We start from the raw sequence: 13,095 nt of genomic DNA, 5'->3' as shown, positions 1-13,095 counted from the left end.
AAATAGAAACCAAAAAAACAATAGAACAAATCAACGAAACTAGGAGCTGGTTCTTTGAAAGAATTAATAAGATTGATAAACCCCTGGCCAGACTTATCAAAAAGAAAAGAGAGAGGACCCAAATAAATAAAATCATGAATGAAAGAGGAGAGATCACAACGAACACCAAAGAAATACAGACAATTATAAGAACATACTATGAGCAACTCTACGCCAACAAATTTGACAATCTGGAAGAAATGGATGCATTCCTAGAGACATATAAACTACCACAACTGAACCAGGAAGAAATAGAAAGCCTGAACAGACCCATAACCAGTAAGGAGATTGAAACAGTCATCAAAAATCTCCAAACAAACAAAAGTCCAGGGCCAGACGGCTTCCCGGGGGAATTCTACCAAACATTTAAAGAAGAACTAATTCCTATTCTCCTGAAACTGTTCCAAAAAATAGAAATAGAAGGAAAACTTCCAAACTCATTTTATGAGGCCAGCATCACCTTGATCCCAAAACCAGACAAGGATCCCAACAAAAAAGAGAACTACAGACCAATATCCTTGATGAACACAGATGCAAAAATTCTCGCCAAAATACTAGCCAATAGGATTCAACAGTACATTAAAAGGATTATTCACCACGACCAAGTGGGATTTATTCCAGGGCTGCAAGGTTGGTTCAACATCCGCAAATCAATCAATGTGATACAACACATTAATAAAAGAAAGAACAAGAACCATATGATACTCTCCATAGATGCTGAAAAAGCATTTGACAAAGTACAGCATCCCTTCCTGATCAAAACTCTTCAAAGTGTAGGGATAGACGGCACATACCTCAATATTATCAAAGCCATCTATGAAAAACCCACCGCAAATATCATTCTCAATGGAGAAAAACTGAAAGCTTTTCCGCTAAGGTCAGGAACACGGCAGGGATGTCCGTTATCACCACTGCTATTCAACATAGTACTAGAAGTCCTAGCCTCAGCAATCAGACAACAAAAGGAAATTAAAGGCATCCAAATCGGCAAAGAAGAAGTCAAACTATCGCTCTTTGCAGATGATATGCTACTATATGTGGAAAACCCCAAAGACTCCACTCCAAAACTGCTAGAACTTGTACAGGAATTCAGTAAAGTGTCAGGATATAAAATCAATGCACAGAAATCAGTTGCATTTCTCTACACCAACAACAAGACAGAAGAAAGAGAAATTAAGGAGTCCATCCCATTTACAATTGCACCCAAAACTATAAGATACCTAGGAATAAACCTAACCAAAGAGACTAAGAATCTATACTCAGAAAACTATAAAGTACTCATGAAAGAAATTGAGGAAGACACAAAGAAATGGAAAAATGTTCCATGCTCCTGGATTGGAAGAATAAATATTGTGAAAATGTCTATGCTACCTAAAGCAATCTACGCATTTAATGCAATTCCTATCAAAGTAACATCCATTTTTTTCAAAGAAATGGAACAAATAATCCTAAAATTTATATGGAACCAGAAAAGACCTCGAATAGCCAAAGGAATATTGAAAAAGAAAGCCAAAGTTGGTGGCATCACAATTCCGGACTTCAAGCTCTATTACAAAGCTGTCATCATCAAGACAGCATGGTACTGGCACAAAAACAGACACATAGGTCAATGGAACAGAATAGAGAGCCCAGAAATGGACCCCAACTCTATGGTCAACTCATCTTCGACAAAGCAGGAAAGAATGTCCAATGGAAAAAAGACAGCCTCTTCAATAAATGGTGTTGGGAAAATTGGACAGCCACATGCAGAAAAATGAAATTGGATCATTTCCTTACACCACACACGAAAATAGACTCAAAATGGATGAAGGATCTCAATGTGAGAAAGGAATCCATCAAAATCCTCGAGGAGAACACAGGCAGCAACCTCTTCGACCTCAGCCTCAGCAACATCTTCCTAGGAACATCACCAAAGGCAAGGGAAGCAAGGGCAAAAATGAACTTTTGGGATTTTATCAAGATCAAAAGCTTTTGCACAGCAAAGGAAACAGTGAACAAAACCAAAAGACAACTGACAGAATGGGAGAAGATATTTGCAAATGACATATCAGATAAAGGGCTAGTGTCCAAAATCTATAAAGAACTTAGCAAACTCAACACCCAAAGAACAAATAATCCAATCAAGAAATGGGCAGAGGACATGAACAGACATTTCTGCAAAGAAGACATCCAGATGGCCAACAGACACATGAAAAAGTGCTCCATATCACTCGGCATCAGGGAAATACAAATCAAAACCACCATGAGATATCACCTCACACCAGTCAGAATGGCTAAAATTAACAAGTCAGGAAATGACAGATGCTGGCGAGGATGCGGAGAAAGGGGAACCCTCCTACACTGTTGGTGGGAATGCAAGCTGGTGCAACCACTCTGGAAAACAGCATGGAGGTTCCTCAAAATGTTGAAAATAGAACTACCCTATGACCCAGCAATTGCACTACTGGGTATTTACCCTAAAGATACAAACGTAGTGATCCGAAGGGGCACGTGCACCCGAATGTTTATAGCAGCAATGTCTACAATAGCCAAACTATGGAAAGAACCTAGATGTCCATCTACAGACGAATGGATAAAGAAGATGTGGTATATATACACAATGGAATACTATGCAGCCATCAAAAGAAATGAAATCTTGCCATTTGTGACGACGTGGATGGAACTAGAGGGTATCATGCTTAGCGAAATAAGTCAATCGGAGAAAGACAACTATCATATGATCTCCCTGATATGAGGGAGAGGAGATGCAACATGGGGGGTTGAGGGGGTAGGAGAAGAGAAAATGAAACAAGATGGGATTGGGAGGGAGACAAACCATAAGTGACTCTTGATCTCTCAGAACGGGCTGAGGGTTGATGGGGGGAGGGGGTTGGGAGAGGGGGGTGGGGTTGTGGATATTGGGGAGGGTGTGTGCTGTGGTGAGTGCTGTGAGGTGTGTAGACCTGGCGATTCGCAGACCTGTACCCCTGGGGATAAAAATATATGTTTATAAAGCTGTAAAAAAAAAAAAAGGAAAAAAAAATTTTAGAGGAGGTTGTTGGTTCAAAAAACAAGCCTGCTAGGATTTTGACTGGGATTGTGTTGAATCTATAAATCATTCCGGAGATATCTGGGAGTTTATAGCTTCTAAATAATGAACATGCTATGTTTCTCCTTCTATTTAAGTCTTTAATCTCTCTCAGGAGTGTTTGTATAGTTTTGTACAGATTTTGTCAAATTTATCCATAAGCATTTCATATTTTTATGCTATTATAGTGGTGTGTTTAAACATTTTCACTTTTGATTGTTTATTGCTTGTATACAGAGAAACACTGTTTTCGTATCTTAATCTTTGTGACCTCGATAAATTCACTTATTAATTCTAGTGGCTTTTTTGTAGATTCTTTAGGATTTCCTATATAGATGATCAAGTCATCCGGGAGTAAAAATAGTTCTACTTCTTCCTTTCTAATCTGGATAACATTTATTTCTTTTTCTTACATTTTTATACTGGTTGAGATCTGATGTAGCATTCAAAGATTCATTAGTTGTATATAATACTCAGAAGAGCAGAAATTCTTATCTCATTCCTAGCGTTAGCCTTCAGCCTTTTCCCATGAAACATGACAGTAGTTTAAAATGTTTTGTAGATACTCATTATAAGCTCTATTCCTATTTCACTGAGATTTTTTTTCTTTTTTTTCTTAAGTTGGGTCCACACCCAATGTCTAGCCCAGTATGGTGCCTGAACTCACAATCCTGAGATCAAGTCCTGGACGGAGATCAAGAGTGGGACTATTAACCAACTGCACCACCCAGGAGCTTCTCACTAAGAGTTTTATCACAAATGTATATTGGATTCTCTCAAATGCTTTTTCTACATTTATCTGCCTTCTGGCTCATACATTTTACACTTTTACCCATACGCAAAACACATTCATAATCACCCAAGCCTCCAAAAATCCCATTCTGTTACAGTGTCAGCATGAAGCCAAGATCTCATTGTTTAAATCTGGTCCAGGTGCAGCTAACCCTCCTTGAGAATAGTCTATCTTGACCTGAAGACGCAGGAACTAAAGAGACGATTATCCAACCCCCACAGTCAACATACCATAGTGGGACATAGGATAACCTCTAGAGACCCTCTCCTTCCAAAAAAGGAGAGTGGGAGGCATATAACAATGACCAATCCATAGTATTTTTTGTTTCTCACACATGGTTCCTTATTTCCTGCTGTTACTTTTGGTTTACATTCACCCCACAGAAAAGGTCACTGGTTCTTAGCCTAGTATGGGAGTTCACTACTGACCACCCTTCACACACACAGACACACACACACACACACACACTAGCATGCCCAGCACTGTGACTTCTGTTTCTGGTTTGCCCAGACTGGTGAATGCCCTAAGAGAAAGCTCAGTTTAGAATGTTAAGTTCTCCCTAATATTTCTCCCTTGACATTTGATTTTACTTGGTAATCCCTCTCTTGTCAATTCTTTGGTGCTTTATGTATAAAGATGTTTATACTATTTCATTTAAATTTTTTTGTTCCCTTTATTCTGGGAGTTGGTTGGACTGCCTAGCTTATTTGCTAGCTTACCCCACTAATCAGTACCAGTAATGGAAAAAGTTTAGGCCCTCTTTCCCAAAGAGTTTGAATTTTCCCTCAGAATCCTCTTACTACGTTGGAGTTGATACACAGAATCATGTCGGCTCTTGGAGGAACTTTCAGGTTTCTAGCTACCAGGGGCCAACCATTCTGGTTTGCCTGACTGGGAGGTTTCTAGATACAAGACTCTCCGCATTAAGCCTGGAGAAGTTCTGGTCATACCAGAGCAGGTCACCCTCTCAGCTATGACTCAGCTATGACATCACTAAGTGTAGGTGTGAGTAACCCACTCTCTTTTCTCAGAGGAGGAAAGGAACCATCACACTTTCCAGTGGCCCCACAGCTCCTTAATCTATTCCCTGCCTGTTAGTTGACCAGTGAGATGGCTCAGCTGGACTTAATTAAGTTCTCTGGGAGACTTGATACTGATGGCATTGGTGCCACTTCCTTGAGCTCAAGTCTGAGTGATCTTAAGAGGGCATTTCCCTGGCCAGGAAGCTTCTAGAACAAAGATGCACTAGATGGAACTGGTACCTTTTCCTACCTCCACAATAAATGTAAAACGTGGTATGGAGCTCGGGTTCTTCTCCTGCAGCACATTCCATGATTCATCCTGCCAGCCTAGGCCAACGTCACCTTGCAGTGGAGGAATAAAAGACCAAGGCAGAGTGTCCTCTCTTCATTTTCTTCTTGTAAATTGTTCCTAGTGAACTTTACACGTATACCATATATGCTAGTGGTACTTAAGGCTCTTTCCCCTGTACAACATCTAGGATTACTATAGCACAACACTGGGTATTCCCCACAGTGAACATTTACTGCAACTACTACTCAGTGACAGATAAATGACAATTTCCTCTAACAGAAATTTGGAGCTTTCTGTCTGAACTCAGCACTAATGGCTTGTGTTCATTGCAATGTATTAGTGTAACATTCTGACAGAGAGGTGTCATGGGGGAGAATCAGGGACTAAATGAATTAAATAGAAACAAAGTAAATAGGATCAGGACTAGAAGAGAACAAAGATATTTCCCTTAGCCACATCTGGCTAAGAGTTTTTTCTTATTAAAGAGAGCAGCAGATCTCAGTGGATGGTGCAAGGATCCATGGGGTTCCCAAAATCTTTAGGGCTTTTGCAACGTCATTATTATTTTCCTAACATGACAAAGATAATTTTTCACTCTCCTGTTCTCACCAGTACACAGTGGAGTTTTCCAGAGGCTCTGTGATATTTACCCTGATAGAATGAATGCAGAGGCAGATACAAGAATCCAGCTGTCTTCTAGTCAGACATATTCAAGAAGTTTGCAAAAATGTAAGGCAATGCCACTCTCACTAAACCTTTATTGTTTTGGAAAATATTTTTGTAGATAATGCTATTTATTTTTAGCATGTAAGAGATTATTATTGTTATTTTCAAATGAACTAATAAATAATTTGATTGTGTTTTAATTTCACAGGCAGTAAATATTAGCTGATAAAACCAATCTAAACCAAATTTCCTTAGAGGCCTCAATAATTTTTAAGAGTGGAAAGGGATCCGGAGACCAGAAAGTTTGAGAACCACTGGAACAAAACCTATAAATTAATACTGGAGAGTACACTGTAGTTAGTTCCTGTATTGTGTAATTGTGTCACATGTGTATTAACAGTATTACCTGCTTATGAAACTATATGTAGTTCATGCCATAGTGTGGGTTAAGTCATTTTCAACTAACCATTTTTAAAACTCATTCCTTCATTTGTTCATAACAAATATTTGAGTTTCTACTCTGTGGCAGCCACCATGGTAGGTTTTGGGGGTACAACTGTGAACAAGATGCACTTCCTGATTTCAAGTAGCTCACCAGATGGAAATAGCAGATCAGTCAACAGGCCCTCTCCACAGAGCATGAGGAGAGCCATGAGAGGGGGACTGTGTGAGGGTGGGTAGCTGCTCCTGTCTAGGGGAGTAAGAGGGAGCAGTTCCCAGAGGTGTTATCTGACCTCTGACCTGAGGGACAAGCCAGAGCTAACCAAGGAAGGTCACTTTAGGAAGAGGGAACCACACAGAAGAAACAGTGCTCTGAGACATCTGGTAATACACCTCTTGATTATAAGTGGACAGATGTGACAAACGTGCCTGCTGATTTCACTGGGGATGAATTGTGGCACAGGCCTGAAGGCTTCATTGTGGTAGATTTAGAGTGACATTGGCTCAAGGGAACTTTTCCTTTCACAAGGTTTGCCCTCTGCCCTGTGACTTAGAAGTAGATCGTGAAGGCTGAGCAGGGCGACCAGAAGTCCAGGACTGCGTGGAACAAACACATTTCCTGACTGGTGGGCAGGAACTTATGGACAGTGAGTCAGAAACTGCATGGATTGTAGAACGTGCTCTGTGGTCTGCCAAGTATATGGGGATGCAGTCACCTTGAGTCACTACTCAGGTTGCGCTCGTCTTCATTCGTTGCCACGATTCCCGGAGCTATAATGTAAATGCAGTTTCCCACAGATCACTGAAAGCATCCCCCAGGTTTCAAAGTAGTTCTCTATCCTATGGCAGCAACAGCTGGGAAACTGTAGATTCTACCTGTGGAACACACAGCAGAACAGTAATGGTACCTGTGAGGGGAGCCTGGGTGGCTCAGTTATTTGGGCGTCTGACTCTCAACTTCAGCTCAGGTCATGATCTCAAGGTTGTGAGATCGAGCCCCTGTGGGGCACACTGCTGGGCATGGAGCCTCCTTAAGATCTCTCTCTCCCTCTCCCCTTGCCCTTCCCCCCATTTGCACACTCACTCACTCTCTCTCTAAAAAAAACAAAATTTAAAAATGGAGAACAGTGGTAATGAGAACTGATGTAATAACCTAAATTTTATCAAATACATAAGCCTATGCAAAGAAATTCAGTCAAATATTTTATTATAGTAAATATCTGGGCCACCAAAGTACTGGTTTGCTAGTTGAATGACCAACACTGCCACATTACCTGAAACAGGCCTAGACAGACCTGAGGCATGACTCCAAGGGAATTCGGGCAACAGGGAACCCAGTTATGGGATCAAGGCCAACTGCAGCAGTAACTCGGTGCTATGCCCCCAGAATGAGGGGTTACAGCAACCTTTGTAGCTCCTTTCCATCTTAATTCTAGATTGTCCCTAGAGCCAAATACACTGGGATGAAACAGATAAAAAATTAGTTAATAAAATTAAGAGTTCAGTTATAGTACTTTTCTGATGAGAACACTTTTTTTTTTTTAAACAAAGGAGGTGAATGATCTGTATACTGAAAACTACAAGCCACTGATGAAAGACATTGAAGAAGAATAATGGAAATAAATGGAAAGATATATCATGTTCATGGACTGGAAGAATTAACATTGTTAAAAGGGCTGTACTACTCAAAGCCAATGCAATCCCTATTAAAATTCCACTTTTTACAGATGGTGCTTTTTACCAAGGTAGAAAAAATTCTAAAATTTATATGGAACCACAAAAGACCACCCCCCGCCAAACAAACAAACAAACAAACAACAAAAAAAAACAAGTAATCTGAGAAAGAAGAACAAATCCGAAGATATCACACTTCATGATTTCAAACTATATTATAAAGCTATAGTAATCAAAACAATATTAGCATAAAGACAGCTGGGGTACTAGCATAAAGACAGACACATAGACCAAATGAATAGTCAACTAATATTTGACAAAGGAGCCAAGGACACTCAATAAAGTAGACAGTCTCTTCAATAAATGGTGCTGGCAAAATTGTACCTTCACATGTCAAAGAATGAAACTAGACCCCTATCTTATGTCACTCTTAAAAATTAACTCAAAATAAATTACAGACTTAAATATAAGGCCTGAAGTCATAAAACTCCTTGAAGAAAAAATAAGAGAAAAGCTGCTTGACATAGGGCTCAGCAGTGATTTTTTTGGATATGACAACACACAAGTAACAAAATAAAAAATAAACAAGTGAGACTACATCACATTCAAGAACTTCCGCACAGCGAAACAATAAACAAAACAAAACAGCAACTTATGGAATGGCAGAAAACATTTGGAAATCATATATCTGGTAAGGGATTAATATTCAAAATATAGAGAGATCTCATAAAACTCCATGGCCAAAAAAAATTAAAAACAACAACAACAAATAATCCAATTAAAAATCAGCAGATGATCGAGACACTGGGGTGGCTGGGTGGTTGAGTGTCTGACTCCTTGTTTCAGCAGGTCATGACCTTGGGGTTATGGGTTCGAGCCCCATGTCCAGCTTCCTGCTCAGTCTAGAGTCTGTTTGTCCCTCCCTGCACTCATGTGCATATGTGCACATGTGTGTGCATGCTTTCTCTTTCTAATATATAAGCAAAAATCTTTAAAAAAAATGGGCAGATGGGGGCGCCTGGGTGGCTCAGTGGGTTAGGCCACTGCCTTCGGCTCAGGTCATGATCCCAGGTCCTGGGTTCGAGCCCCGCATCGGGCTTTCTGCTCAGCAGGGAGCCTGCTTCCTCCTCTCTCTCTGCCTGCCTCTCTGCCTACTTGTGATTTCTGTCAAATAAATAAATAAAATCTTTAAAAAAAAAATGGGCAGATGATCTAAGTAGACATTTTTCAAAGAAGATATTCAAATGGCCAACTGGAACATGTATTCAGCATTGTTAATCATCCGGGGAATGCAAATCAAAACCATTGATGAGCTATTGCCTTATGCTGGGCAGAATGGCTATCACTAAAGATAATAAGGGTGGGCAAAAATGTGGAGAAAATGGAGTGCTTGTGCCCTGCTGGTGGGAATGCCAATTGGCTCAGCCACTATGGAAAACAGTATGGCGTTTCCTCAAAAAGATTAAAAATAGAATTATCATATGACCCAGCCATTCTACTTCTGACCATTTATCTGAAGGAAGCAAAATCACCATCTCAAAAAGCTCTCTACAGCCCCAAGGTCACTGCAACCATTGTTATTCACAATGGCCAACAGGAAACAACCTAAGTGTCCATTAACAGATGAATGGATGGAGAAAATGTGGTGTATCTATAATGGAATAGTACTTGGCCATAAAAAAGAAGGAAATCCTATGATTTGCAACAACATGGCTGGGTCTTGAGGACATTAAGCTAAAATAAATCAGAGGAAGACAAATACCATATGATCACTCATACGTGGAGTCTAAAAAACTGAACTTAAAGCAACTGATTGGTGACTGCCAGGGGTGGGATGTGGAGTGAGGTCGGCAAAATGGGTGAAGGTGATCACAACACATAAACTTCTCATCATAATACATGTCCTAGGAATATAATACACAACATGGTGACTATAGTTAAGAATACTGTATTGTGTATTTGAGAAATTGCTAAGAGAGCAAATCTCAGACATTCTTATCACAAGAAAACAAATTTTGTAACTACGTGTGGTGAGGGATATTAACTAGATTTTCTGTGGTGATCACTTTACAGTATACGCATATATCAAATCATTTTGTTGTACACCTAGAGCCAATACAATGTTCTGGGCAATCACATCTCAATTTTTAAAATGGATAAATGAAAGCCACTACACATAGAAATCACAGGAAGATACAAAATTATTCCCCTCAAGCCAATCGCAGGATAGCATCACTCCAAATTTCATGGCTTACTTACACTTACTGAGACCAGAAAATAAACTGCATTGGAAAACAGTAATAGACAAGCATGAACAAAACCCCTTCCGTGAGAAAGTTGTACATTTCTATAAAATGACCTCATCCACTCCACCTAGTCTCCCACTTCTCCATCTAGGTGCAATCATCAGTCCAGAAACCTTCATTTCTGGAAAAAAGTACCGTGGCAAGAAACAAAGAAAACCCAAGACAGCCGCAGAGCCAGCCTCCTCCGGAGTTAGCAACAGAATGCCTTGGTAGGAGGGAGGGGGCGCCCAATGGTGACCTTGCTGGGCCCAAAGGTCTGCCATGGAGAGTTGGTCATGAGAAGAACCTTAAGCAGACTCCCTGTCGGGAAATCACGATCCCCTAAACCAATTCTGAGCATGCCCAAGGCTCCTGTGCAGCAGGGCGGGTGGGAGGGGGTGAGGTTTGTGATGCAAGATCTTGCTGCTTGGCAACAAGTGAGGTGCTCCACAAACTTCTAAACAACAAAATAAAACGTGATTGGTTCCCCTGTGGGCAATGTAATAGTTAACAGTTAACAGCTTACGGTGTAAATAACGAGGCCAAGTAGGACTATGGGTTCTGTTCACAGTATCGGTACTCAAGGGAGTTGGATTATTTCTCTGATGCTATTAACAAAGTGACAATATGACATTTGCTTCCCATTCTATAAAAACATTTTCAATTTTAATGACAATGTGCACATTTAGTTTGTTCGGAGAAGCAATTCCCAGACTTCGGAAAAATGACAGAAGGGTGTGGGGAGAGACGAAATCGAACAACTATATACTCAAATAATGGAGGCGGTTTTTATAGGTCTGGTATCTAAAAGTAAAGAGTTCAAAATAATGTTATTTTTCAGCACATGGTTTCTGTGAACAGCTAACCATAATTTTTTTCCTTGCCTGCATTCCCAAGTTGGTTTCATAGAAGGCTTTATGTCGTCCCGGAGCATTGTCTTGCATTAATTTCTATGACAAGGAACCCAAAACACATGGTGCTGAGAGTAACAAAACAGAGTTAGGGAAACAGTCATGACTTGGCACAAAGTGTGACAAGCTGTAAAAAAGGGAATGTTTCAATATCTGAAGTGGTGTTGACTTCCTATGAACAACCTTTTCTCTTCTAAACAGTATCATATTCTTTTCAAGCACATTTGGAACGCAAGTCAAGCTGTGTTTTATTTTTGATTATAATAAACACAGTCAGTTTCCTGTAACAAAGACGTACTAGTGGTGACCAGTTGAAAGCCAAAGTACACCACCATAAGCTGGGCGGGGGGTGAGGTGGAGGGGCCTGGGGGGTGGGTAGTCAACAGATAAAATAAAAGAGCAGCCGTCTGGAAAGTTCTCTTAAAAGAACATAAAAAGGCAGTGTTTTCTTATGAGACTAACACAGAATGCCAAAATATCTAGCTGGGCTCTTTTTTTGTTGTTGTCACTTATGGCAATTTGTAACTAAAAATAGCAAATCCTTCAAAATAGTGGGCTCTCCTATTTGTGTGTGTGTGTGTGTGTGTGTTTTAATCACCATTATAAAACTCAAAATCTCTGGACAGTGCTTTAAATGGTAACACGATTTCTTCTGGAAGACTCCTCTATGGAGCAGCTTACTACATTTATCATAGTACTAATCAAACTGCTGTCTTACAATGATCATTTTAAAATGTTTATAGAAATAGGGGAAGGGGATGAAGAGGTACAAACTTCCAGTTTTAAAATAAATAAGTCACAGGGTTGCAAAGTACAGCATGGGAAATAGTGTCAATAATACTGTCCCAACGTCGTACGGTGACCACACTTACGATGGTGAGCATAGCTGAATGTATGGAATCATCCGCCGAATCACTATGTTGCGCAGTTGAAACTAATATAACATCGTGTCTCAACTATGCTTCAATTTAAAAAGTTTATAATTAGGCATGCACTTAGATTGACCAAGGGGAAATCATGGTTTATAGATAAAGTTTATAAAGCTTTTATGATTAAATTGAATTCCTGGTCTCAAATTCATTAGGAAATAATGTAAATCACCTTACCATTTCTTGAACTAATGCTTTTTCATAATCAAGCTCACACAGTAATCTGTCTCTACCATCAAACAGCTAAAAGAGAAGAATATTACATTTTGATTAAAGGAAAGAACAGAACGCCTAAAATTCCTCCTCAGTAGAATTTAGCAACACATATTTTGATTTTAAACAGGAGAAAAGGGGATCCTAATACTATTTAGAAAATGTAAATGTCTGTAGATTATCATGTAACAATAATATATTATGATATAATTACTGTATTTTTACTAGAAAAGCAAACAATATACACACAGGAAATGCCAATTTATTTACAATCTTCCTCACACTACCCGAACAAAATGTGCATCGATATATATAATAAAGTAAGTAGAGACTGTCAAGAAGAGCAATTGTGCTTTTTCTTTATAGGACCCATTTCTTTTATTTTAGATTTTTGTGTTCTATTTCTGTGCACATCAGATTCTCTTCATGCCAGCTGAAAACAACCATCAAAGAGTGGACACTGTAGGGACACTCTACTCCTATGACTTGCCTCACTGTCATCAATGATTATTTGCCATTTGTGTATATTTATATTACATTACATTATATACACTGATATAATATAACTGATATATATCATATATTATGTATTACATATCAGTTATGTAATATATATGTGCATATATGTATATGACATATAATTATATCAGTGATATATTATATACATATATTGTATGTCAGTTATATATGCTGATAAACTTCAAACCTTGGTTCTGACATCCACTCAATTAATTCATATATTCATCATTTAATACACATGAAT

The 13,095-nt window shown here is 39.3% G+C and overlaps 1 protein-coding gene across 1 annotated transcript in view; it reads right to left on the bottom strand.

The window, feature by feature from the left end:
* C8H10orf67 (chromosome 8 C10orf67 homolog) overlaps window positions 1-13,095 on the bottom strand; it is a 158,705-nt gene that overhangs the window by 75,935 nt on the left and 69,675 nt on the right. Inside the window, exon 8 of the mRNA XM_047743397.1 lies at window positions 12,297-12,362. Coding sequence (XP_047599353.1) covers window positions 12,297-12,362 — 66 coding nt within the window. The remainder of the gene's footprint in view (window positions 1-12,296; window positions 12,363-13,095) is intronic.

Source organism: Lutra lutra, chromosome 8 (assembly GCF_902655055.1).
Source record: "Lutra lutra chromosome 8, mLutLut1.2, whole genome shotgun sequence".
Classification (NCBI taxonomy): Eukaryota; Metazoa; Chordata; class Mammalia; order Carnivora; family Mustelidae; genus Lutra; species Lutra lutra.
Note: the sequence above shows the minus strand (reverse complement) of the source record. Positions and strands in the feature narration are given on the sequence as shown.